The sequence below is a fragment of the Pleurodeles waltl genome, chromosome 8, assembly GCF_031143425.1.
Source record: "Pleurodeles waltl isolate 20211129_DDA chromosome 8, aPleWal1.hap1.20221129, whole genome shotgun sequence".
Classification (NCBI taxonomy): Eukaryota; Metazoa; Chordata; class Amphibia; order Caudata; family Salamandridae; genus Pleurodeles; species Pleurodeles waltl.
Window position 1 is genome coordinate 1,403,737,075 of NC_090447.1, and position 26,598 is coordinate 1,403,763,672.

Below are 26,598 nucleotides of genomic sequence, written 5' to 3' on the forward strand. Positions count from 1 at the left end.
GGAAACAACAAGCACAAATTAAGCACTGATCCCACCACTGAAAACACCATCTTCAGATTCTCGAGCTGCAGAGCGCGCTCTCCCCCAAGTAGTGCTGCAAAGGGAAGAAGTATGCAGAGACTGACAGTTTAAGCATTTCTTTAAAAAAAAAAAAAAACTTTGCCCCATAGACGAATTTAAAAGCATATCGGTTCTGACAAGTTTACAGACACATAGCATTTTAAAATATCGTATGAGGGTAATGCAAGGAACTATATACCCCCAAAGATTCTGGGGTTTAATGGCAGTAAATTAAATGAAAGGAAACTTTGATAAAACATTTGTTCACTTTTTTTTCCAGTATCTTTTAATAAAAACAGATTTATAGAGTACTCAAGCAATCCACAATTCAGCATAGTATTTATAACTAGACGAAGAACAGGACCTAGGTGCCCAAAGGTGATGTTTGTTGGTTTTTAAAGCGAACTGTTTTTCTTGCATGATGCAGGGTCTTTTTCAGTGAAAGGTTATGTTTGCGATAAAACGAGATATTACTAAAGCCAAGCTTGGTATGTGGCGAGCAAAAATAGCGTTCTTGGCGAATCCCCGGCTTCGCTGAGTTTCTGGTGCCTAACCACTAACTGCTACTCGTGAACGTCAATTCACCGAAATGCCAGGGGTAGCGGAAGTGACGTCACCCGACCTTTGACCTCCATTTTTACTCACACAAACATACTTACTTATACATACACACTAATTCACACTTACATACATTCTCATATAAACACACTCACTCGCAAGCACTCACACAACATACATTTAAAAGTATTTTTTACTTACCTCAGCTGCCATGAAGGGCATATTCCAGTTAATTATACTCGTTTTTATTACATTATTAATGAATAATAATACATCATTATTCACTATTAGTGTAATAAAAATGTAATAGAAACCAAAGAGAGTGGAACCCCAACTGATGTCCATAAGGGCGAGCTGCCTCTGTGTTCCTGTCACTGGTTTTGCCACCTCTGAGGGCCCCATGCCCCAAAATATGCTGAAGGGACCCCCACAATCACAGCGGTAGTGGCTGTGAGGGCCCCCTCCAGTATGGGTGTGTGGGGGGTTCCCCGCATCGCTGGGGCTGCTGTTACGCCCCTGGTCTCTGCAGAGATGTGGTAGTCTGTAGACGAGGTACGACGTTACATCTTGGTGAAAACACATAATTGCACAAAATATTACAAGATGCGTGGGAGAGACAGAGAGAGACCATATTTGCTTCAAAAGTGGTCCGATAGCTACATTAACACCATGACAGTTCTAACCTTGTCACTACATATCAGAGTGTGAATTACACGCTGCGCGCACGTTAGCACAGGTGTGTACATTAATGTGTGATCGCTTCTTCACTGCGTAACAATGTGTGCAAGATTTGCCCTTCTAAGAAGCACAGGCTTATTAATGTATCGAAAACTACTTTGCAAATGCTATTTACAGCTGAAGCCACACTCCTATTTTTTCTGATTCGTTAAAACAGTGCACTTCCGCCTTCTACTCGTAATTAGAAATACAGCGTGTTCAAAGAGTTGGGCAGAGGCAGAAAATAGCAAACGGACCGGCGATTGCTACTTTTCAGCAGCGGAGGGGCTGAGAACATTAGTGGCAGCGACAACCTGTCACTTGGTAAATAGCTTCACATTAAAAAATCTGTGCTGTTCTGTACTGTCCGTACACTGCACTGCGCAGGAGCAAACTAGTCCAAAATAGTCCCTTTGACGCACAGTGCTGCTAGGCGTCTGCTGAAGTTGTGCACCGCAAATCTTCTGAGCAGGGACCTGTGCCCCTGTATCTCAGGCCGCATGTAAGTAGGTTGTTCACTGATGTATTTCACCCGGATCTGAAATATGGATTTTGGATTGTTTAAATGCCTTGTATAAGTGGACACACTTTTGTATTTTCTTCCAGCCTGTTGACATTACTGCTGCAATGAATGAACGTGCATTTGCCCAGAAGAGACTTGCAGGAAATCCATATGACCTAGAGGCTTTGTGCTTGCTGACTCGGGCACAGGAACAGGTGTGTAGTAAAATAGTTCATTTGTGTGCATGGGCATCACAACTTATATAGCTTTTTTCACTGGAAAAAGTTAAACTGATCTTATAGTTAGGTGTTGAAATAAGGTAAAAATTTATGTTGAAAACCCCCCCGAAAATTGAAATTCACCAGTTATGGTTTACTGAGCTAACTATAACTTGTGCCCTGCCATGCACTTTTTTACGACCTTACATATTATGTCACTCGTGACAAGTTAAATGACATCATTGATGACATCACTGATGACATCTCAAATTACATTGTTTATGACATATAATACCACTTTAACCTTTGTTTTTTTCTGTGAATTTCTGTGGTTTTTTGTAAGGTTAGTAATCACCATAATCTCATCTAGGTACAAAAATCACATGGTAGACAACTGTATTTGGGATATTCTACTTGTGTATGGCCGTGCCACTGCTCCATTAAGTCCCATTGATTTCCTAGCAGAGCAGATTATTAATGCCTATGGAAAACCAATGTGTTGATTGGTGGTAATTTCACTCTTCATTTGGATAAGCATACTCACTTTAGCAATTTACTGCTGCTTGACCAATTTAATCAGTTCGATTTAAAAAATCTGAAGTCTGGCTACAGTCATGATGTCATTTTTTTTACACCTGTACCATTGACACAATTTGTAGATGCCACAAAGTACCCTGAACAGATCACTTTAGCCTAGCATTGTGCATCCACATTATAAATCCCAGGCCAATTCCTGGCCAGTCTAAAACAAGCTCCTCCATAATAAATGATTTATCTGCTCACCACCTCCCCCTGTCTCCACTAGGCCAATTGTTACAGTTAGCCTCTCTCAAGGTGAAAACCAAGGAATTGTAAAGGTTTACTTCACTAAGAAATTAAGGGAGGCCACATTGGTTCCTGATCAATATTCTCCAGACTAAAGGTCCATTACTGACACAGAATCTGCAGCTCATGCCTTAGTCCAGACTTAATTTGTGATGAGTAATGGCAGGTGGAGCATTAGTTGGCTGTACCGAGCCCTTCATCACCATACACAATCATCGCTACAGCTCCTACGTGACATATTGTAGTCTAAAATAGGAAGTCTGTTGCGTATCCACACACTGTTTTGTTGCCTAAACTGAGTCTCTGGCTCAGCTCTACAAGGTTTGCTTTCCCACCCACAGGTGACATGATTCAGTGCACCAAAGCCTGAACGTGAAAGTCAGGTTTTTGTAGCCCTGCAGTACCCCACCCAATACATAGTTGAAATGGTGTCAGTGCTTTTGGGTTACTAACAGTCCCTAAACAGGGGTCCAGCGACACTGTGGTGTTTAGAAACAAACCTCTTTCAATTTTTTTCAATACCACACACAGGAACTTCGCTCTGAAAAATACATATTAACTAAAATGTGTTTATTTCACCAAGCACCCCCTGTTGCGCATCACATCTAAAATAACCACACAGATAATGATAAATACAGTACAAATACATGTTGTGAACAACAAGAATAAAATTAATATTTCTCCCATGGTTAAGATGTCATCTAAAAACCTACCACCCTTAAACCTACTTCTATGTGCTACGCTATATGAGCATGGAGTAAAAATAAATAGCATCTAGATTTTCTCAGGGAAAATGAGCACACTGCATACCTGTTTATAGCAGAAAGCTGACAAGTGGCATTCCATCTATATAATGAAAATAAAATTAAATGTGTAGATTTATATAGCGCTGGCTATCACCAGTGAGGGTATCCAGGCGCTGTCCATGGACACGGGAAGATTAAATGATTTGCCCAAAATCACAGGATGTTGTGCCGATGCCGAGGCTCGAACCCGAGGTCCCGAGGCAGTTGCTCTGACCGATGCACTATATCCTCTCCACTATACTGTATCTTATCTAAGATGGAATTTAGAACAACACCTTTGTAATGTTTGATATAACCAATGAGCATCAGGAGGCTAGTCTAAGACACATTCTTTCAAACGGATAAGGTAAAAAAAAAATCAGAAAACACTGAATATTGGCTGTAATTTGTTGTTTGACCTTGAAATTGAGATAACAAGGCACTTGTTCCAGACTGATGCCACATCAGGTGTCTTGTTGATTTCTATATCTAAATGACTTGACACTTTCACAGTTCTTGGAAAGATAAGGACAGATGACATCTGCGCCAAAGCAGACATGTTTATGATTGTGTAAAGAGTCGGGCTGCTTAAAATAGTCAGACCTCTCATGTCTTTACATCAGTTTGGTGCCAAATTTAAATTTATGCAATTCATTCATAGGACCTGTTTATCAACTGATAAAATTAAGAAACTTTTCTCTACTGCCAATGCCGTCTTCCTACGATAAGCTGCAGAAGCTAGCTTCCAGCACTTGTTATGAATTTGACCCTTTTTGGCGGCCTACTGGTCCAAAGTATTGGGGTTGTTGCAATATGTCACGGGGTTGGTCAGCTTAATAAATTTGGAGGCCTGGACCTTGGGATTACAACAGTGACCTGAAAAGAATAAAGTGACTACTCACTTCTTGGATAAAGCTTCGCTGATAGCTAAATGAGCAGTCAATATGAAATTGAAGATTGCTTTTCCTCACACATACGAGCATGGTGACAAATCACTATAAAATAGGCTGAGAGCAAAGCCTTGCATGGGGAGGAGGCCAGGGGCCTGTGAAAACACCTGATTGCCAACAATTGAGATGACATGATGCCAAGTCTGAAGGAAGAACCCAAAGGTGACACACTTCAGCTTTAGTTCCCTCGCTCGGCCTCCCCAGAACCTCACAGGTCGCCCTGCACTGGGCTCTGACAGAGACATAGTTTCTGGTGGGGAAATACATGTGATGGTCATGCAACACTTACTGGCTTTCCTGGCAAATCGTCAGTTATCCCAAATTATACTACAATCCTTAGCCGCCCTTCCCCCAGTCTCCTTTGCAACACAATTTCTTATTCAATTGACACTGGTTCCAACCACTTCCCAGAAAGTGGCGATTTGAGCCACCTTGATGAATTACCCAGATAACCATTATTACTGTCACCATCTGCTCCCTGACCTTGGTTAAGTCAGATGGTTAAAAGTTATTGCTTGCAGTTGCAATGCTGAGGGCCTTGTCTTTTTTTAATGTGTTCAACTAATAGTTACGTATGAAGAACAATAGCTCTCCTCTTTGAGCAGGGTCGGTACACCGCTCGCCCTGTAGGGCTGACACAAATAACTGTAAGGTAGGTTTAAGACTCCTTTTTTCCCCGTATGCATCAAGCCTTAACTACCCAATGCAGTTCATTCACTGATTCCTTACCTGATAAAATATCAAAGGTGTACATTTATGTTATTGAATACCAGAGCTCTCTGAGTCAGTCTCTATTTCAATCATGTTGATCATTAGATTGATTCATTCTAAAGACCTTGTTAAATTGGTTTGAATCAGATCATCCTTCGGCAAGATCTTCTAAGCACCAAAACAGATTTATGAAATATTAGCAATGCTTCCCTCACTGATGGGATTTGTACCATAGATTTCTATTTAAATGTTTTTATTGAATGACTCACAAATTCAACCTTCCATAAATCTCAACAGGATGGCAAAGGGAGAGAGAAAACAATAACACATGTTATCAATAAGGTGACCCAAAGAGTTCCTATAGCAATATCTCCATCAAGGATAGCGTTTGGAAAGGAGGGAAGGAACATAAAGGGGAACATGGAAAAGGAGAGAGACCTGAAAAAACACCAAGGGATGGGGCAGAAGTGAGGGAGGGATGAAATCAAGAGTGAACAACTGATACCACAAACAATGGTCTCAATGGGCACACCTTGATGTGCCCTGAATCTCAGTGTCACAATCCGTGTGACAATGACCAGATTCAGACAGAGGGCTCACTGAAGAGATCAGCATACAAGTTTACTCCATGGTCAGGGAGAATCAGTTGTTGGGAATTCCACTCCACTACTCTTCACAAACGTACTAGCTGCCTCTACTGCAGAAAAAAGGTATTTATTCTGGTGTAACACAATCGGCTTCACAGGAAATCACACGTTTGACAGGGTACCCTGCTCCACCACTTCCCTTCCAGCTATCATCAGCTTCCCTTTTCATTGCATGTCTTCTCCCAGATCAGGAAACTATCCTTTAAGGACAGTGGCTTCTTCATAATGTTGTCCAGTGACAGTACTGCAAAGCCAGTGTGACTGTACCCCCCGATGGGGCCATACCAGTTAATTCTGAAGGCCACATAGGCGTCAGTAAAGTCTGTTTGGGGTTCACATGCTCTTTAAAGAAAGATAACATAGATTCTAGAATACTGACCTTCGGGCCCAGGTGGAGAACGCCAGTACATGGAGCCTGGCCGCTCTGCATATTCTCATAAATCTTCATCCTATTTTCCAGCACTTCCACTTCCATAGCCTCCGTCAGTTGATCCATAAAGTTCACCAGGTCCTGTAAGTCTGTCTCCACTGCTTCAGTCTTCCTCTCTGCCTCCTGCAAACTTTTTTCATAGATAACAACCCTGTTGTTCTGGTCTCCATCTTCTCTTAATTTCATCTCCACTGTTAAAAAACGATTTGTCCAATTTATCCAGTTTCTTAATGATGGAGTTCATGGGCTCCAACAGCTCTCTCTGACCCTGCAGTATCTCGCCTGTGGATGCTTCATTACTTTCCACATTTCCTCCTTTCTTTTTTCCCAAAGGTGCTGAAAATAATCATGTTTCTCCCGTCTTGATTGTTTGGTTGGTATACCTCTGTTTCAGAAGCATTTACTGCCTCCACTGAGCAGCATAAGTCGACTATGCCTGTTGTTAGTGCTGCTCCGGTTGGGGACGCCTCCTTGCATCAGACCCACTTCCTGCAATGTGCCTCAGCCAGGTATACAACCCATGTCGGTGCCATCTATGCTGACTCCCTCAACAAGCACCAGAGATAACGCTGTTCTTCAATTTTCCAAGGCTCTGCAGATAACTGTAGGATGAATGCTCAGACCCTTTCCCAGCTTATGCCTTTGACCCAGCAGCTCCTTCTGCACTATGTCCCTCATGCGATTTGGGGCCATGTGGTATGTAGTGCCCTTTCACTGCTTACAATTGGGAGCTACTTCCTTTCCAGTATTGTAACTGATGCTGCTGTTTCCACTAAAGTGTCATACACCACTTTTGTGGCTCCCTCTGAAAATCAAGCCCCAAGAAAGCACACGGTGTGTTGCAGAGCAGGTATGTCTAGTGAAGCCTAATAGAGAGTGGCCATGTAGCGTGCCACAAAGCTCCACCCCTCCTAACCTTTATAAAAAAAACTTCTGTGGATCCTCAAACCCTGGGGTCCAATTGTATCTGTAGTGGCACTTGCCCTGGTATTACTTAAGATATCTGTAACATTCAGAACTGTGGCTCATAGCATCCTACTGCATCAATCACATGGCGGGTCTGCAGTACCAAGCTCAGCCATTGTATCAAGGTTTTGTATTGTCTGAACACCTTTCGAGGTTGAGCTGTCTCCATCTTCATGTGGAAGACAGATAGTGAATCACGGGGTGTCTCAGGGATCCATTCTTTCACTGTATCCTGTTTAATATGTATGTATGTGAGGCCCATAGCCCATTTGGTTTAGTTTTTTGGATTCCACATACATATGTGTGTTAAAGATACACAGCCACTGCTGGAGGTCAACAACAAAACTGAAATTAAAATATCAGACTTGCTGGCAGTGGAGACATCTCGATGTGTGTCAATGGTTTGAAACTTATTTACAACAAGACAGAGATTCTATATCCCTACTATGAAACCAGAATATTCATCCAAGTGATGTGGGTGAGGCCAGGCAAAATAAGGGAAAAGTTCTGTGTATCAAATTAGGCTTTTTTTGTCTCTCCTGGTTCACTTGGATAAATTCAGTAAATCCGGCATGTGCCTTTCATCTTTGCTTTCTGTGTCACATTCTCTATTTGTTTTCTTTTCCACACCAAGTATTAATGAAGAGTGTTCTCAACAGAGATGGACACGCTATCAAATCACATTGCAATTAATGGCCGCCAGTAAGCCATCAATCAAAAACACTCTATTTTCACATATAACCCCAATCTTCCATAGCTCAAAGTCTGTAGATCACATTTCATAGACTACTGCATCTCTTGTTGACTTAATCATCTCTCTTTTTGGTTACTAATTGAGTCTCTGATCAGAATCATATCCCTTTGTATAATACACATGGTGGTACATAAGAAGGCAGTTTTTAAAATCTGCTCCACAAGGAATGTGCATGCAGACATGTCACTGTCTGCAAGTTCTCTCTTTAAATGAAATTGGAAGAGGGGGCAGATCATTTTGTGTTGCAACAGGAAAGTTGGGGAGGGGCCTACCTGTTTCAATCATATATAAATCCAGCTTGATGATGATCCAGTTCAAATGCATCTACGTAATGCACAAAGCATTCTATTTTCCTGACCAGTTCTGCTTCTTTTATTGTTTGTAGCATTTTCTTCTCATGAAATGCATTTGTTCCATGAGTTAGCTGCATTAGCAGACCCATGGAATAACTCAATGTCCTCTGGATGGGCAGTCACTCTTGTTGCCCGATCTCACGTTGTGGAATACGTTACTGCTGCAGCTCAGAATCATTATTTCACGCAAGGCTTATAGGAAGGCCCTCAAACCATTTGTGTTTTGTTAGGTTTTTGTTGTGCATTGTGGCACGTCCCCTTTGACTGTGCTCCATAGTATCAACAAAGTCTACTTTCTTCAGAACTGCTACTTTAATATTACCATAAACACACAAAATCTGCACAAAATTTGAAACTTGAAGAACCTGAGCTGGGATCATTCTAAAGAATTTTCCTATGGAAGTGCCAGTGCTGAGGACTGCTTTATGTGGGGCACTATACAGATGACCTTCCTACTGTCATCCCGCTTTCTCTCCCCTATCCTTGTCGTGACCCACCTGCTTTAATGTAACCACTTTTGTCTACCTCCAGGCTGGTTCTCCAACCCTCTCTTTTATGGTCTGCACCCTTTAAGTCTGGGCCTCGTGGTTCTTTAGCTATGGCGTTCAGTAAACATCTCCTGGTTAAGTTATGGGGGGTATGGAAAAGATTCAAAGGAAGTACTTGTGACTTGAGGGCTGCTGTTGAGCTGTTTCAGGGAGCTCTGTCAGCATGTAATTGAGTGTAGAACACTGAAATAAACACAAATGCTCTCCTGCATGTGGTCTTTTATTGTGTTGTACTATATGAAGACATGCTAAAAGAATACGTTTTTCTTTTCTAACTAGAACAAAGGTTGCCTTACAGTAGCATTCAATGCTTAAAAAAATCATGATTTTAGAAAAGTTAGGTGGAGTTAAGTAGTGCATCTCAGACCTTTCTAAAATGTGGATCAATATACCTGGCATCTTCACACCCCCCCTCCAGATATTACATATGTGCTGCTAATGAATTACCTTTATTTTGCCTCTTAGATTGACACTTGGGCTCAAATGAACTCTCTCCCGGGTCAATTTACTGGAAGTACAGGAGCACAGGTGTTGTCATCTGAAGAATTGTCCCACAGTGGTCCTCAAGCCTGGCTCAAAAAGGTATGGGATAATTCAGAAGTTACCCCTGTTGAATGACACATTATTGATGAGTACCTGACAAGTTAGACAGCTTACAAATATATATATATATATATCATCACAAATTAGAATTGAGATGTACTGTGTATCAAACATTAAAAATGTAATTAATATTTTTGCAGGTAGATAAACCTCATTAAGATTAAAGTATAATAGTGAGATTTAAATAGCAGTACTAGGTTGAGTCTAATAAAGTGAAGTGAGTTCAGTTGTATATTAATGAAGAAAGAATAGTGTCAAATCGATGCTAAAACCAAACTAGATAGAGTGTATGTTTAGTCACACAGTATAGGCATGGATTCAAACTGTGTTCATGTGTGTTCCATGTCCACACACATGACAACAACTAATCATTACAATGGTTGGAATATCATAGATTTTTTTACATAACGTTATCAACCCTTTTCTTTTTTTGGTTTTGGTAATTTGTGTGTGATTTGATGTATGGATAATTAGACTGATGATGAACAGATCTCCAAGTGGAATTACTTTTCTTAGACATAATATTATGCTATTGCTTTAACCTTGATCCATGTATTTTCTCAAAACAGGTTTCTGTTTCATGTTATCTTCAGTGATGTTATCAGTTCACAAATTTTAAGTTTGAGTAGGTATTGTGCACTTCACACAACACACTTGTAGTACTTCGGTTGATTTATTTTTTGTAACATATATATTAGATAGTGCTAGTAGTGTTTGCCAATTTGGTTAGTACATATATGTACATATATCTCTATATATGTCAGTAACATAACATAATATAATGTAATTATTGATAACATCAAAAGTCAAAACAATTGGGGAAAAACGTATATATCCTTTTGATAAATTTTAAAGTGACATGCTCCTTCAGACTTGCCATGCTCCATTCTTGAGAAACCTCCACTGGCTCACCATCGTAGGAGATTGTAAATCATATGTCTCACATACTGGTGTTTTCTGGCACTGCCCAGTCCTGCTTCTTGTATATGTGTACCCTGAATACCTACCTGACATCTTTGCTAAGCCAGTTTAGTACAATTTGTTTCACCAACTTTGTTGAAGGTTTTGCTACAGAGAATAAGTGCTCAAAAATAAAAAGATGCAGTACAGTGCTACTTGAGTTAGTACTATTTGGCCACCCTGCCACCAGATACTCAGAGAGGGAGGGATGCGTTTCTATTCTGTGGGTGGGTGTTACTCCAAACATATGCAAGACTTGTTCTAGAGGCTTTGTGAAACAATCCTTCAGGTGGACTTTATCCTCTCCTACTTTCCTAAAGGTCAGTAGTGCCCTACAATGAACCAGGATGCAGCAGGCCAAGCACAGGAGCTTCAACAAAGAATGACTGAGCTTTTGTATTTATTTTTAGCCCCTGGCTTTTTTTTGACCATCCAGCACATATCTACACAATCACTCCACAAAAAGGCCAGCCATCTTGGAGAGGAAAACATTCACAGTACATATGTGTTAATGTGATGTGTTGTGATTGATGCTATTATGTGAGGATTTACAATGTTCAGGCTTGTGACTACAATTGGTATTATCCAGTTGGGTGAAGGAGTAGATTAATATAGGTTGGCATCTGTAGTGTTATGGTTATTCAGAAGTCATGAGCACAAATTAGACGGATTTATTTGTATTTGGGTCATGTACTGTGGACCTTTATCCTTTTCAAGATGGCAGCTGTTTTGGGGGAGTGATTGAATTGATTTTGGGCAGATATAAACTGTGTAGATATACAGTGCCCAAGCGTATGACTGTAATTGGTATTATCCAACTTGGCGAAGCAATCTATAAATATAGAATGACTTGTGTAGTGTCATGGTTATAGAGAAATCATTAGACTAAATTAGACAATTATTTAATTGGTGTCATCCAAAACTGGAGTGATATCGATATGCTGATGGGGTATTCAGAGTCTTCTGGTGAAAGGTAGACTCAAATACAAACTCTATAAATGGATCAGTTAGACCCCACCAGCATATTGGCATTTGAATTAAGTTGTAAGGATATTGTGGAAGGTATTGTCTCCGTAAACGATAATTGCTTTGGAGTGGCGGTCACGGTGGATTACATATGGGAGATCGTTCTTTCCCAAGATGGTGGCTGTTTTGTCCGAGCGGAAAATGGAAGCGTAAGTGATATTCTATCAAAATATTTGGTATCGTGTGATGGGAGTAATATAAATAACATGAAAATACCTTTTTGGGGGGATTTACTAATGTTGAATACTTTGGAGTGGTATTAATCTTTAATGGGTTGTCTATAATGGATATCGGGATAGGGATATGAGGTGAGAATAATGTTAAATTGGTGGCAGTTTGAAGGATGAAATTAGTGTCCTTTCTTGATGGTTGGTACTGTGTAAAGGGGGCAAAATGATGCACCTATTGGGTGCCGATTTATCCGAGGAGCACTCTCCCGGCTGCTGGTAACACAGTTATTTAAATATATATCCGAACAGCAACTGCAAAAACAACGAGGTGATGAATGGAATGCTTGAATTAATCTCAGCCATTGACAATCGCTCTGGGCACATCCCATTCTATCGTTTTTTTGCTCACGATGCCTCCCCAGTTTGGACTCAGCCATATGCAAATCATTCTTGACCCTGCTCCCCATAGGAACAGTCCAGCCCAAACTGCCAGGCCAGGTCCTCCATGGCCCAGAAAGAAGCATCCTGGGACCGGTTTCAGAGTACCACCCCTCATCAGCCAAGCTAGCTTGAATCCAGTGACACAGTGAGCTGGGGACCCACATCTGGGTATACCTGGCGCACTTAGGAAGGCAAATGCAAAAACAACAAGGTAACGTGATGGATGGAATGCTTCAATTAATCTCAGCCACTGGCAATCGTTCGTGCCGCATCCCAATCATTCTTTTTTGCCCACCATGGCACTCCAGTTTGGACCAATCTATATGCAAATCAGTCTTGACCCTGCTCCCCATGGGAACAATCGAACCCGAACTGCCAGGCATTTTACTACACTGGTTGTGGTGGAAGGATCTTCCTCCCTCAGTCCAGTTGCTGATGCTGTCTGAGTCTTTCTTCACAGCGATCTGTGAATTAGGCAGCCCTTACTTCTCCTAAGCTGGACTTGTCTCAGCAGTCGGGCAGGGAGACCAGAGGACCTGTGGCACTTCACAGGTTTTTTTCAGCTGTTACTCCCCTATTTCCTCTGCTACAATCCTCACACCTGGCTCGGTAGTATGGTTGTCCACCAGTGGTAGGTAGAATCTTTGGATAAGGCTCTCTACCTGCTCACTGGACAGGCCACTCAGTTACTGGCAGACCCACAGCTTCTTCCAGCTAGGCTTACAGAAACCAGCTGATGTCCCATCACCTTCCAGACACCAGCCAAAAAGTATTTGCACCTCTTTTTGTGTGTTCAGCGGCAGTGTAGCGTACCCGTATACAGGGGCGAGGATGGACAGTGCCTGCCAGGCAATTGTGTGGATGACCAGGATTTTCATCTTGTTTCCTCTCAAGGTGAGCCCTCCAATGAAAGGGGGCGTGGCTATGACAAGTCCTTCTTATGTTCTGATAGCAAATCCAGATACTTAGAGCCTTATTATGAGGCCGGCGGGCCAACTGTCGGCCCACCAGCCTTGTGGTGAGAAGACCACTGCAGGCATGGAGGTCTTCTCACTGTGTCTATTATGAATTTTCCACTGGGCTGACATGCAGGATCCAAGGTTCCCACCCTTCAGCCCAGTGGGAAGGATGCAGCAGCATTGTTCCTGGCTCATAACAGAACTGGCGGCAATACTGCCGCACACTGGGTGCCCCAGCACCATTGAAATGCGTACTGTCTGCATAGCAGACAGTGCGCCTTTCAATGGTGCTGAGCAGGGGAACCCCCTGCACTGCCCATGCCATGGGTATGGGCAGTGCAGGTGCCCCCCTGTGGACCTCTGCAGTTGTTCTCCGCCAGCCTTTTCATGGGGGGGGGGGGGTAACTGCCATGAAAAGGGTGGCAGATATCAAGGTTGTAGTCAGCATGGTGGCGCTGAGTTCAGCACCACAGTGGCTGACTACAGCCAAGACGCCATCAGCCCGCCAGGATCTTTGATCCCGGGAGGGACAGGGGACTGTAGGTGTGTCCGTCCGCCTATCTTGTAATGTGGTGGTCCGACCGCCACAGCCGCGGAGGTCCAACTACCACCGCAGGGCTGGCGATCATAGGAACGTCAGCCTTGTAATGAGGCCGTAAGTCTGGACTCTATAGAATGAGATTAGGAGTTTGGAAGGCCACCATAGAAGCTTGAATTAATATCTCGAATCGACCACTTAATCAGCTTTACAAAAGGTAATCATTCTTTCTTGCTTACTACTCTTCCTTGCTTGACTGGTAGGTAATATAAAGGTAACACATAAGCACAAGTTGATATAACAGTTATTTGACAACTTGCACTTTTATATACACGCAGTTGGTCATCATACTACATACAGTCCATCAGTGGTCCCAGGTAGCACAAATCCGGTGATAATTGGAGCTCATTTATTTAGATAAGTAAGGTTCTGGTTAGAGTTTTTTTTTAAGGGTAAAATAGATTGTCCTGTATTTGTTTTGTGAACTGAATACACACTGAAGGTAATGAAACAGATGTTGATATTGAAAATTCTATCATTGCAAAGCAGGTACAAAAGCGGAATCGCCACCCTGGCTGACCTTGCCTGGGGTTTGTATCATTCTCTGCCTGGTTCCCCTATTTCTTGTGGGAGGTTCCTGGAAAAGAGATGGAAGGAGGAAGCCATAAGTAAGTAAAACCCATTCCAGGTGTACAGAGCAAGACGCCAGTTGGTATGAAGCATCAGCAATTTACTTTTCTTCATAGATGATTGCATGATCCGCACGAGTGAAACGCTTTGGGTTAGAAAGGTTTGAGCAAAAGTTAATTCCAGTCCAACCCCCGTTATCCACTTTTTTCTGGAAATCAACATAGAATGTGTCTGAAATCTATGTTTATGCATTTTAGGCCCAATGCATACAGATGTACCAAAAGTTTGTATTTGTCTATTAATATGTTAATATATGCAGATATTTACACAATAATTGAATTACTGCATTTTAGAAAGTGTGCCACGATTGGATTTACCACCATGTTTCAGTACATCTAAAGGAAGATATCTTGACTATGAATATAAGAAAAATGTGCCCACTTTTAATAACTGGGACAGTATTTATCATTAAGGATAAAAAGGGAGGCAGTATTGTCCAGTCGTTTTGATAGTTTTATTGAATATATATATTATATAGAATCATTCTGTACCCTAAACCATAGGTGAAGTAAAGGAAGTGTGAATGTTGCCAGTGGGAATATGCACAGTGGTAATATCTTTAAGGTGTTTAGTATTTTTGTTTTTAAAATATCATAGACTTTGTTTGGGTTAGTAGGCAGTTAGAAGAGAGGTGATAGTTCACAGAATAGCCTGTGAACTCTCACTTCTCAATGTGGAAACTCGTTGCAGGGCCAAATCCTTGTAGCTGTCTACTTGCCATGGTCTGTGCCAGCTCTTCTTTTCACAAGACTGCAGCAAAAGAGGTGTAGGTACGTAAACATTTAGGAGTTTTTTCATTTAAAACACTTTTTATAAAGTTGGAAAGTAGAAAATCCTTTATTACAGTTTTATAAACAAATTGTATTGGCAGTGATGCTGTTGAATCTTGTAGTTTAGCATCACAAAAATAAAAAATTAGAAAGAAACAATGAATCAAATGTATTCGTGTTTTGCCAGATATTTCTGGGACTTTGACATTTGAAAATATTCTTTAAATTTGTTTTGCAAATTCCAAATCTCTACACCATATTCCTTTGCTAAACATTTATTTGAATTGTTCTTGCACAAAGTAGAAAACACATCTTACTATCAGTCATAACATAAGTTCCAGGTGAAGATTATTACTTTTTATTTATTAAAGGTGTGTCTACATTTGAGTAGTTTCAAAATATCTAATATGCAGTACGTACTTTTGGACAGGGGTTTTAAGAAAAAAAGGATATATTGTAACACATACAGTTGCAATAAACTAGAACTATTCAGAGTAAAGTAATTGTTGTATTTTTCAAACTCCACTTTGAGTTTAAAGGTAGCACTGGGTTTTGCTTGCCTTTCTCTTTCTGAACAGGATCAGTTCCTCAGAGCTGCCCCAGTGACAGGAGGTATGGGAGCTCACCTGATGAGAAGAATGGGATGGAAGGAAGGAGAGGGTCTGGGCAAAAACAAAGAGGGAACTGTGGAGCCCATCTTGGTTGATTTTAAGACTGATCGAAAAGGTGCGTGGTTTTCAACTCTAGGTGAGCTGTTCTCAAACTAACAATTCCTCAGTTGTTGAGGACATTTATTGTCATTTTAAGAATAAAGAAAATCTTTCTGTAAGTGTATAAATTAAAAAATGGTTGATTAACAAATGTACAGCTCCACTTCTTGGGTCCTGCTTCCCTTTATATATAATCTCTAGCACACCAGCCTCTGTTATCCTTGTGTTTGTTGAACCTGGTTCATGATTATTTATTTTCTATTGCTTGACTTTGAAAGTTTTTCATTTCAAAGGTCACACGATGATGCAGAGCTTTTTTATTATTATGGATTTATAATACAAAGCTGTCGACTAGGCTTGAACAACTTCTGATAATAATAGTAAACGTAATAACATAACTTTGATGCACTAAATACATCTTCAGCATTGGAGATTAACTTGTTTTTCTTGCTTGTTCATACGCCTATTTCTACCTAATATTGTTCTGTCCCTCTAAGTGATTTTATATTCTCCCCAAAATATTTTTTGCCATTTTTTAGTACATATTTGTATCATGGTTCTTTACTATTAACATCTTATCAACCAGTGGTCACAAAGTTGAGAGAATGGTCTTATTCCGGAACTTAGTGTTTATGTACTGTGACACTATAATTTTACTGAAAACACATTTTCATGCTCACATTCTCAATTCTCAGAACGTCTTACTAAACCATCGGACAAGGTTTTATTTTTGTTTAATTGTTTTGTGGTTGCATGATGGCAACCATAACATTTCAAATAAGCAGGGGTTGGGGGGGCTACTGCCCCCACCTGGCGCCACCAGAGCAAAGACCACCCTCCCTACAGTATTCCAGTCAACCCTTAAAGGGGGAGTAACTGCTTAGTCGTGATTAGGATTCTCCGGTGGCATCCCCCTAAATGGAGCCCTGAGGGGTGCCCAAGGTAAGGCCATGATAATTTCTCGAATACAAACAAAGAAGGGCTAATATGTCGGGAGTGTTTAGAGAAAAGGTGGTCCTGTGTACGGTACTCCCATCATAATACCGAAAAACCAAAGGTACACAGTTCCAGCCAATAGAATAGTACAAATGTATACAGTAAGTATTTCGAGTCTATGAGTCTGCTCTTATTAGAACAAGAGCCCTCACTCACCAAATGGTGACATGCTTCATCATCGGGCTTTTGCTCCTCGTCAGGCCGGCACTGCAATGCCTGCCGGGCCCCTCGTGGGGGCTCTTTGCCGGAGATCTTTTGAGTGTAAAGAATGCCGGTAGCTGAGTGCTAGTATGTGGGATTGGTATATGGGTATGTGAAAATAAAAATGGCTAGAGGTCTGGAACTATCGTATTTAATCAACCCAGACCCCTGTCATGATTAAAAACAGAGTCTAGACCTGTAGCCTTTTTTATTTTCATATACCCATATACTAATCCCACATACTAGCACTCAGCTACCGGCATTCTTTACACTCAAAATATCCCTGGCAAAGAGCCCCCACGAGGGGCCCGTCAGGCATTCCAGTGCCGCCCTGACGAGGAGCAAAAACCCGATGATGAAGCATGTCACCATTTGGTGAGTGAGGGCTCTTGTTCTAATAAGAGCAGACTCATAGACATGATAATTTCTCCACATACCCCAGTCCCGATCAAACTTACGCGGACACCCCCAGCTTCATAAATAACCTTCTCCGCCCCCATACAGACATCCATTCCAGCAATCCATTGGGATCTTGTGGGCAATGCAAGAGACCCCTAGCCCCGCACAATATCTCTTTTTGCGACGATCAGCCCCAGAATGCAAAATATAAGCTTTTTTCTGGGCAAGGCCTCATCCCCGTGGATGAGCACAAACTGGGGGCTATGCGGTACCGGCTCCCTAATCACTGCTCCAGGTTCTCAAAGGTTCAGGTCCCAATACTTTTGAATTTCCTTACACCCCCAGAAAGTGTGATAAAACCACCCCTCAGCAGCTCTGCATATGAGACAGTCAGCCATGGGTTTGCCTCCCATTTTATGTAACTTAAACCTGTCCAGATAACCCTATGCAGGATCTTCATTTGGGTTAGGCAGAAATGTGCTTTTATGGCCACCTCTCCGAGATGCATCAGGGACGCTTCCCAAACAGCATCCTCCATCTCCCCCCGATCTCTCTCCCAAAGCAGGTGCAGCAGCCCCAAGTTGTCCGGGATATGATCCATAACTCAAATTTGGTTTTAAAAAGTGCAGAGGAATTTTAGATTAAAATGTTTTAACATGATATGTAATGTCTATAGCGGACTTTCTTTTGACAAATAGGTGACTTAAGTATTCATGGTAAATCTAGTGCTCTTTCCTGCTTTATAAATTCTAAAAAGGAATTATCAAAAAGATTGACATTCTTATGTGCTAAAAGTATAGAGATCACATTAGTGAAGGCAATGTAATATGCAATTTGATATCTGGAAAAGCTAGATCTTCTTTTTTGTTTAGAGTTTGGAGGAGAGGCCTTTGCGACGGAGTACCCTCTCTGACAAACTGAAGTTCTGCCTGCCTTATTTAGAGTTGACGAATCTTCAGCATGTGGACGGCGGAGACTACTTCGTCCCCATTGCTGACATACACCTTTGATGACCAACACAGTGAGGGCCGTCTGAGGTTTTGCCATTTTATTCCCTAACCCCATTTAGAGTGGACGAACAAAGGACAACTTTTCACTGTCCATCACCACCAGGTAAAACCTGGCGGAAAGGGACAGTGAAAACTGCAGAATGACCCCCACGGCATGTGTGAAAACTCCGATGACAAAGGGTGTCATTACTTTTTAATTTTCAGAAACAAAATCCTGCTTTGGAATTTTGTTTTTGAAACTCAAAATAAAAATTGAAAGTTTGCTGTATGACTCCACCATATTGACAGAGCAATCTCTGAAACTTTCAATGCATTGAGAGGAAAAGCTGTGATGGTGGTTCCTGCTAATGCAAGTGATGTCTGCTGGGCCTACAGACATCTCTAAATTTTGCAGACGTGAACTCCCTCAGGGCGACAAGGTACTTCACTCCATTGCCCAGGCAAAGTAAACTCTAAAATAGGACCATTATAAAAAAAAATTGTAAATTAATAGGAAAAGATAATGTCTCTAATTCATATTCAATGAGACCATGAATCTATCATTGATGATGCAATTTAATTGCTCAAAATTCAATCATTTTTTCGTTCCCAACAGCTAAGACATTTTTGTTCATTCACAAAAAATGTTCACAACAAAAGAATTCTTTATAAAAAAATTCACATGTGTTCTATCAACATTAAACAATGAACACACCACATATTCCACAGTACACATAAATCAACGGTTCAACAATACTCATAAATTAATGGTCCAACATTCCTCTCCTTTTACTCATGGAATCATGCGGTACTCAATGAGAACTAAACCGAGAATCCGCATATCAGAGATGGTTGTCTACTTAGTCCCAGTCCTATATCATGTTTGTTTATGCCCCTGTTAAGAGGGAAATAAAGGACTTTACAGCAAATTCCTTAAATAGTAAATTAAATTTTCGTTACAACCTCTCGGTGTAAAACTGTCGATGCGTTTTGGCCCCTTTACGATACAGGCCTCTTCAGGACTAATGGAGAGAGTCAAACCTAATAGACACAAACCACAATATTACTCAAAACCGCCAAATCCAGACCATGAAAATACCCTTCACCTTGAAATGGACACCAAGTGCATAAAAGATCAAGTGATACTGTTTGAAAGTGAATGAACGCTCTATGACATAAAATTCATTGATAATTGAAAATAAATTCAAATGCTCCCCCAATGTTTTAAAAGATTTTTTTGGTACACCCTTTATTGCTTATAGCCGCCGGTGGATTTATAAGTAGCAGATGTGGAGGACCCAGTATCCATGTCTACAAGAAGCGTGTCGTATTCAATATTATACTCACCCCGGGAACCAGGGATATTTATTAAAAGGAAAAGTCAGTGTGGTCCTGTAAATACCTATAAAGCAATGAACGCTTTACATTACTAATCCGTACATCGAAACCTTATCAGGGAAACCCTCTGCCTTTTTTCCTACTTACGTTTGTAAACGCGTGGCACAGCCGATCTCAGAAGTCATTTTTCGCCGGCCTGGTACCCCCAATCCACGTGTTACTGAGGAGACGGTAAAACACAGAAGTATAACTAGTTAATATTTCCGTGTCGGACATCTTTGTATAAACAGTACGATCTCCACGCACCAGCTATCTTTTAGTGGAAAATATTGAATAAATCCTATGGGGTCAGTTACCATAAATTTTATATCCTATTCTGTTTAGTTCTGGAATAACAAATACCACATCACTACTAGTGAATTCAAATTAAAAATAATTGGCTGTACAGTTTCAGAATGCCCTTCCACCATTCTGTCCTTCTCACATTAAAATATATAAAGAATGTATTCTGTACCTATTAATTGCTAATGGAATACATTGGTTACAAATCAGTATATTACACTTAAAGGATGTGGTGCTTGTTGTAAAGGAGTCTCACATTGCACACAGAGTTCCAATATGCACAATTACTTATATCAGGGCCCACATTTCATTCTCATCGTTCAGTCCATGTCTGGCCGTTTCAAATTTTTCAATGACTCTTGCCTCCCTCCTACTTAGGACATCGGAGACTGATCTTCCATCACCTTTGGTATGCACAACCTCCTAAACAGTCCACCATATGTCATCCGGTTTGTGATTTACTTCACAGTAATGTCCCACCAATGGCGCACTTCTGACAACACATTTAATTCTTGATCTATGTTGTAGAATCCTGGTCTTTACCGGTTGTGATGTTTGCCCTATGTAAAACAACTCGCATGGGCACTTAATACAATATATGACATTTTTGGTATTACAGTTTCAGAAATTAATTTGTTGGTGTGCTAAGCCATTCATAATTACTTCATTTGTTTTGCTAGTAAATTGCCATGCAACACGATTATTACATTTGAAATGCCCCTGCAAAGGTGGGAGTTGTAACAATGATCTCAAATCTTTTTTGTTTTCTACCGGTTGTGCAGCTTTGACCCAATGTTCTTGTAAACACAAATAAAGGTTTATCAATGTTTAGACCTCCCAAGATTCTCCAATTCCTTTCGATAATCGACCTGATCTTATTGGCCTTGGGGCTATAAGTAATAACACAGGTTAATGGATTTTGTTTTTGACGTTGTATGGGAATGAGTAGGGTTATCCTAGGGGTAAACCAAGCTCTTTTTGATGCTGATTTAACCAATTTTTTTGGGACAGTAGTTTTTCCAAACTCACACAAAGTCTTTTATTGGTCCATACAAAAAAAACTCTGACCCATACCATCACATTGGTATTTGTTGTAAAGAAACATGGAATGGTAGAGAACAAGAAATTCAAAAGGGGAATTTACTCACATTTTAACAAGCGCTGGTCTTCCAAATATTGAGGTTGGAAGAGTATTCCACAGACACTTTTTCAAGCAGCGCATATTTACATCATAAAGATGATCAAAGTTCACTGTATTGAGAATATCTAAGTGTTGTTTTTGGCTTCTCCAAAACGGTTCCTCTAGGAAATCTGGGGATGTTTTGAACAACTTGTCTGTTGCTTGTGGATTTATTTTATATCCTCCTATTGCAATGTATTTTTCATTTGATTAAAAGCTTGTTCTATATTGGATTTTTGGGGTTTAAGAAATAAAACCAACACATCTGCCTATAACTTTAATTTGGCTAAAGAAACTGCTAGAGGCTCAATAAATAAAGTAAATTAAGTTGGTGACAGTGCATATGCTTGATGTTTCCCCCCTTGAGAACATTATATTACCTGCAATTTTGGAACCGATTATTATGGAAGTGATGAAGTTATGATATAACTTTGCCAAGAACCTCATTGGCAGGCCTGAAAAGCCTAAATGGTATAAATGGTGAAATAAACATTCATAGCCCATGACATGAGGTCAGAGGCTTTTTCCACTTCAAGCATTATGGCTGCAACTAGGTTATGAGTTTTCAAAAGCATGGCATTTGCCTAAATTAAATAATGAGCCAGGAAGCTGTTGATTGGAGATTAATCATTTTAGGTGCTTATGGCTCACCCTGGGAACCAGACTACATATTCTCATAGCTAGAACTTGCTAATAATTTAGAAGCCATATAAAGAAGAGTTATGTGTCTGTAGGATCCCCCTTGGGATCAGCTGCTTTTTCAAGCTTAAGAAAGCTCACTAATGCCCTGTGATGAAAAGACAGCAGAATCTCCCTCCACTTAGTATGTGATATATAGAGTAATTCACAGAGTGGCTTCTTTAACACATCTGTAGAAGAACTCAGATGGTATCCTGTAATCACCATGTGTTTTTCATTTGGGAGGTTAGACGCTACTTCTGTCACTTTGTACTCAGTAAATGGTACTAAAATCTGTGTAGCGGGTTCTTCAGAAAGCTTAATCAAAAGTAAGTGCAAGGTATATATTAAGTGCAGACTAACCTGAAATGTTATCCTTTTTGTATAACAGTCTAAAATGTTGCAAGAATATTTCTTATATTAGTTTTATATCTTCTTTGTGGCTGCCCTCAATTAGATCTTTGAGTTTTTCCCTTTTCTTCCCTCACTATTTTAATTACACATAGCTTTATTAGATCAAGCTGTAAATATCCCTGTATCGTCGCTGTCTTCATTCACTATTTTTGACCCATAGTAGAATCATTGACTGCAGGTTTCATGTAATAAAAATCTTGAAAGTATTTTTTTTGCCTCTACCTATTAATATTTATTAGCAGCAGAATATAGCCTGAAAAATTCTGAAGAGTGGAAATGTTGTACCTTCTCTCTCTATATTTAAAAAGGTAATACAACTGTGGTTCTTTAACTGGGTTATGCAGACACTTAGGAGTATGTGACGCTGAGTTATCTAGTCCACAACTGTTTAGAAAAAGTGGAACATTCATGTGAGCAGAAGATGTACAGCAATAGAATTGATTATGGAAAGTTGGTGCCTCACATAAAGCACTGGCATATCCTGACAAAATTAAAGCATGCATTAAGAGCAGAAATCACAAAGGGAAATGCCACAGTCTAACATATCATTTTTAGCAATAGCACCAAATATTGAAAAGCCCAACCTTCCGATTAAAGTTCCAATTTAAAAAAATATTTTTTCTAAGGTCAATTAAGAAAAGTGGTTTGTAATTTATGTATTTATTTGATGCACCCTTTTTCTTTATATTTGTGTATAGTTTTGAGGTTCAAATCATAGAAATTGCAGAGTCTGGAGTCTCTATCTTACTGTGGTTATTCCACCCAAAAGATTCATAGTTGCTACTAGGTAACATGGTTGTAACAGCATCCCAGATAATTTCTGCATCTGCGGACCCTCCATTCTACACAAAACAAATTAGCAATAAACATTTTCATTGTCACCACCTAATATTCACCCTCACATGTTTAAATTTCCATTTTCTTTGTGCACAGTTGGGGTTTGGGCACAGGGCTGGGCGCCCAAACCACCACGGGCCCTCATGGCTGACTATGTGATGTTGTAATATAGAGGGTATCCTTTTAATAAGACAGACTTCAAAGTGTCAGAACACCAAAATATAAAAAGTGGGCCTATTGGCTTTATGAAGGGGTCAGCATGCCAACATAATAAAAGCACAGACCTATTGTCTTTGTCAAAAAATCATCAATAATTTGATGTATATTTCAATATTCACAAAGTGCAATTTTTAATAAAAGTGATTATCATACAGAAAATGTCAACATCAACATGTCTTTGAGGCTTTATTTTAACATTTTTTCAGCCCAAAAAATGCAGCCATAAAAACAAACACAAGAGTGCCCTGTACTCCAGCTGAAGACCATAACGCTCCAAGAGTGCTTTAAAAATATGGTACGCTCTCCTGGGATCATGGATTTAATGAACCAGAAGACGTACTTTTTTTTTTTTATTGTTTCTGGTGGGCTGCCGTACTTTCTGCAGCCCCCACAGCATAAAAAATGCTTGGTGGTGCCCCTGCCCCTTTGAAGAGCCCCACCAGGGCCAAAGAATATTCAGTAAAATGCACTTGCAGAGAATTATGGGGCATTCATTGCTTAGAACAGTGAATAATAAATGAGTGGCTCCTGTCGCTCATTAACTAATCTTTACTTTTTAAAACACTGTTTTGGGGTATCTCGGTGCCCAAACGGGGCACCCACATCTTTATTTTTATTTAGAGCTACAGAGGAAGCCCCATGGGCCGTGCAGAACCAGGAGCAAGTTTCTTTAAAATATATTTTTCATACTTTGGCGTTGTGGTACCTATCTGGGGCACCCCTCAACTTTAATTACTTTTTGGGCCATGTAGGGAGCCCCGCAGCCCCACCAGCTCCGCTGCCAGCACCCATCCTGGGTGTGGTGGGAGCAGATGTTCTGTTGTGCCAGCCGAATGTGAGCAATTCTGTGTTTCCCTGCCTGAGAATGCAGGCAGGGAGAAAGTTTTGTGCTTTCACCCAGTGGAAACAGCAATTTGCTCCCTCCATATAGAAGACTTTGGGAGGGGAGGCCATGCACCCCTTCCTGTTTTAAAAATATCAGCCCCAGCGAATGGGGTCCTTGGGGCCTAATGAAGGCTTGGGGTCACAAGCACCACTGCTATAGAAATGCAGCACTCTGCCCTTCTCCGGGCCCTGGCCCACCCCGGGGAAATATTTTAAAAAAGGGCAGGAGACATCTGCATTTTCTTTCAGTTAGTGCCCGATCTGCGGCACTGATTTAAGAAAAAAGAAAAAGCTGCTTTTGACCTGGGGATCCTTCTGGGACACCCCCACCAGGCCTAGGGGAGTCGAGTACCCCAATATGTATTTTTTTTTTTTACTTTGTTGTAGTACAGGGGCTTAGGCCCTGAGTCTTTGTTGATGTGGTGGCAGCCAGTCATCAGATCTCATCTTGAGATCTGTTGGCTCCGCAGATCCTCCGAGGTGTGACATATTTATATTTTTTAAAGCTTAATATCTCTGAAACTACTGAACCGATTTAGACCAAACCACAAAAAGCATGCTTTCTGGAACAAGATCTTGCTTGCTACCAAATTAGTTGTAATTCTGTTTAGTCATTTGAGCTATAGCTGTGTCTTATTTTTATAGAAAGAATATGGAAAATGCATTTTGGGACCCCATCTTTTTCCCGGCCCACGCTTGATGGATCACTCCAAAACTTTCCAGGAAGGAGCTGAGGTGGAAGAACATTGTTTTGGAATGTTTTATGAAGGATCGTCAAACCATAAAATGCTCTTCATTTTATATAACAACTCAGTGGCAACATATATATATATTACCTAATGATGGTCACCACTAGGTAGTGATAGTTAAGACCTAGTTTCAATAGACAGAGCGTTTTTTCTTTGCAAATAACTTTAGCGCCACTTGACAAATCTTTACGGAATTTTCAAAACATACTTTGATCAGTTCAGCTGCTGTCTTGAAAGTTCTGGGGTGATCTGTGAAGAGGGAGACGAGAAAAAGGGGAGGAGTCCCAAAATGTGTTTTCCTCATTCATTTTTCCATAGGACCTTTAGATATCTCTACGGCCCGAACCACTGAAGGGAATTATACCAAATTTGGCACAAAGCTACATTCTGTTTCGCAGATTACAGTTTTTGTGCTTTGGTGCAAATCCATTCAGTAGTTTTGGAGTAATTTAAGGCCAGAAAATATAGATATCTAGGGGACCGCCGACTCCCTGGGGCTTTTTTAACTAACTAAGGGGGGGGGGGCTGCCACCTCCCTGGGGCTTTGCTAATATTGACTGCAGGGGGGGCTGCACGTTTCCCCCTCTGCTCGGGGACCATCACCTCCCCAGGGCTATAATTGTTGGACGGGGAAGCACAGCCCGTCATTTGAGGAGCCACTGATGGCCCTGGGGACCGCCACCTTCAGGGGCATCTCCTGCTATGTCCTGGTGTGCCCACCCCGGGACATAGCTGTTTCCTGTGGCTTGGCAGCAGCTTTGAAGCTGTAGTCAAGTCACAGCAAACACTCCGGTTACTGGCAGGGGGACGTGTCATACAGGTCCCGCTGTCAGAAAGCAGAGTTTGCATCTCTATTCCCTGCACGCAGGCATGCATGCGGGGAGCAGAAATGGAAACTTTGCTTCAGCAACCACAGATCTGATCACAGACCTTCACACTGAGCATTGAGGGTTTGAGTCTAGCCAGACTTGTTTCCCTCCTTTTTTAAGTAGAAATGTTTAAGGCTTATATGAAAGGTGATCTTACACTTTTTAAATGACAAATTTTTGTTTTCAAATTGTGCAGAAATATCTCTTCCTAAGTATATCATACATCAAAGCCTAAAAAAGTCCCTATCTCTCGCTCTCTCTCTATCACTCTTTCTTTCTCTCTCTTTCTCCCACTCACAGACCCATTCAATTACACACCCACTCACAGTCCCACTGACACCCTCATGCACCCACTCACAGTCCACCGCACACACTGACGCACCTACTAAAACACTAATGTACCCACTCTCACACCCAGATGACACTCTCACAGCCACTTTCACCCCAGATACACCCTCTCACACCTATTCTGACACCCCTCGCATGCTCTGCTAATTACCCCACAGATTACATCACCCATGACAACTTTGATAACATCATTGATAATATCAATGTAATATTTGCAGTAACATTTTTGATGAAAAAGCTGTGTGTGGCTTGGGCACAAGTTA

General features: G+C 41.0%; 1 protein-coding gene across 12 annotated transcripts in view; it reads left to right on the forward strand.

Moving 5' to 3' along the window:
* SON (SON DNA and RNA binding protein) overlaps positions 1-26,598 on the forward strand; it is a 519,974-nt gene that overhangs the window by 462,942 nt on the left and 30,434 nt on the right. For 6 of the 12 annotated variants that reach the window (XM_069202473.1, XM_069202475.1, XM_069202479.1 and 3 more), the window contains 3 exons: positions 1,942-2,052; positions 9,490-9,606; positions 15,760-15,928. In XM_069202473.1, the coding sequence (XP_069058574.1) occupies positions 1,942-2,052; positions 9,490-9,606; positions 15,760-15,928 (397 nt within the window). Of the gene's footprint in view, positions 1-1,941; positions 2,053-9,489; positions 15,182-15,759; positions 15,929-26,598 lie in introns of those variants that run through there. The other 6 variants (XM_069202474.1, XM_069202478.1, XR_011194617.1 and 3 more) reach the window with 5 other exon arrangements.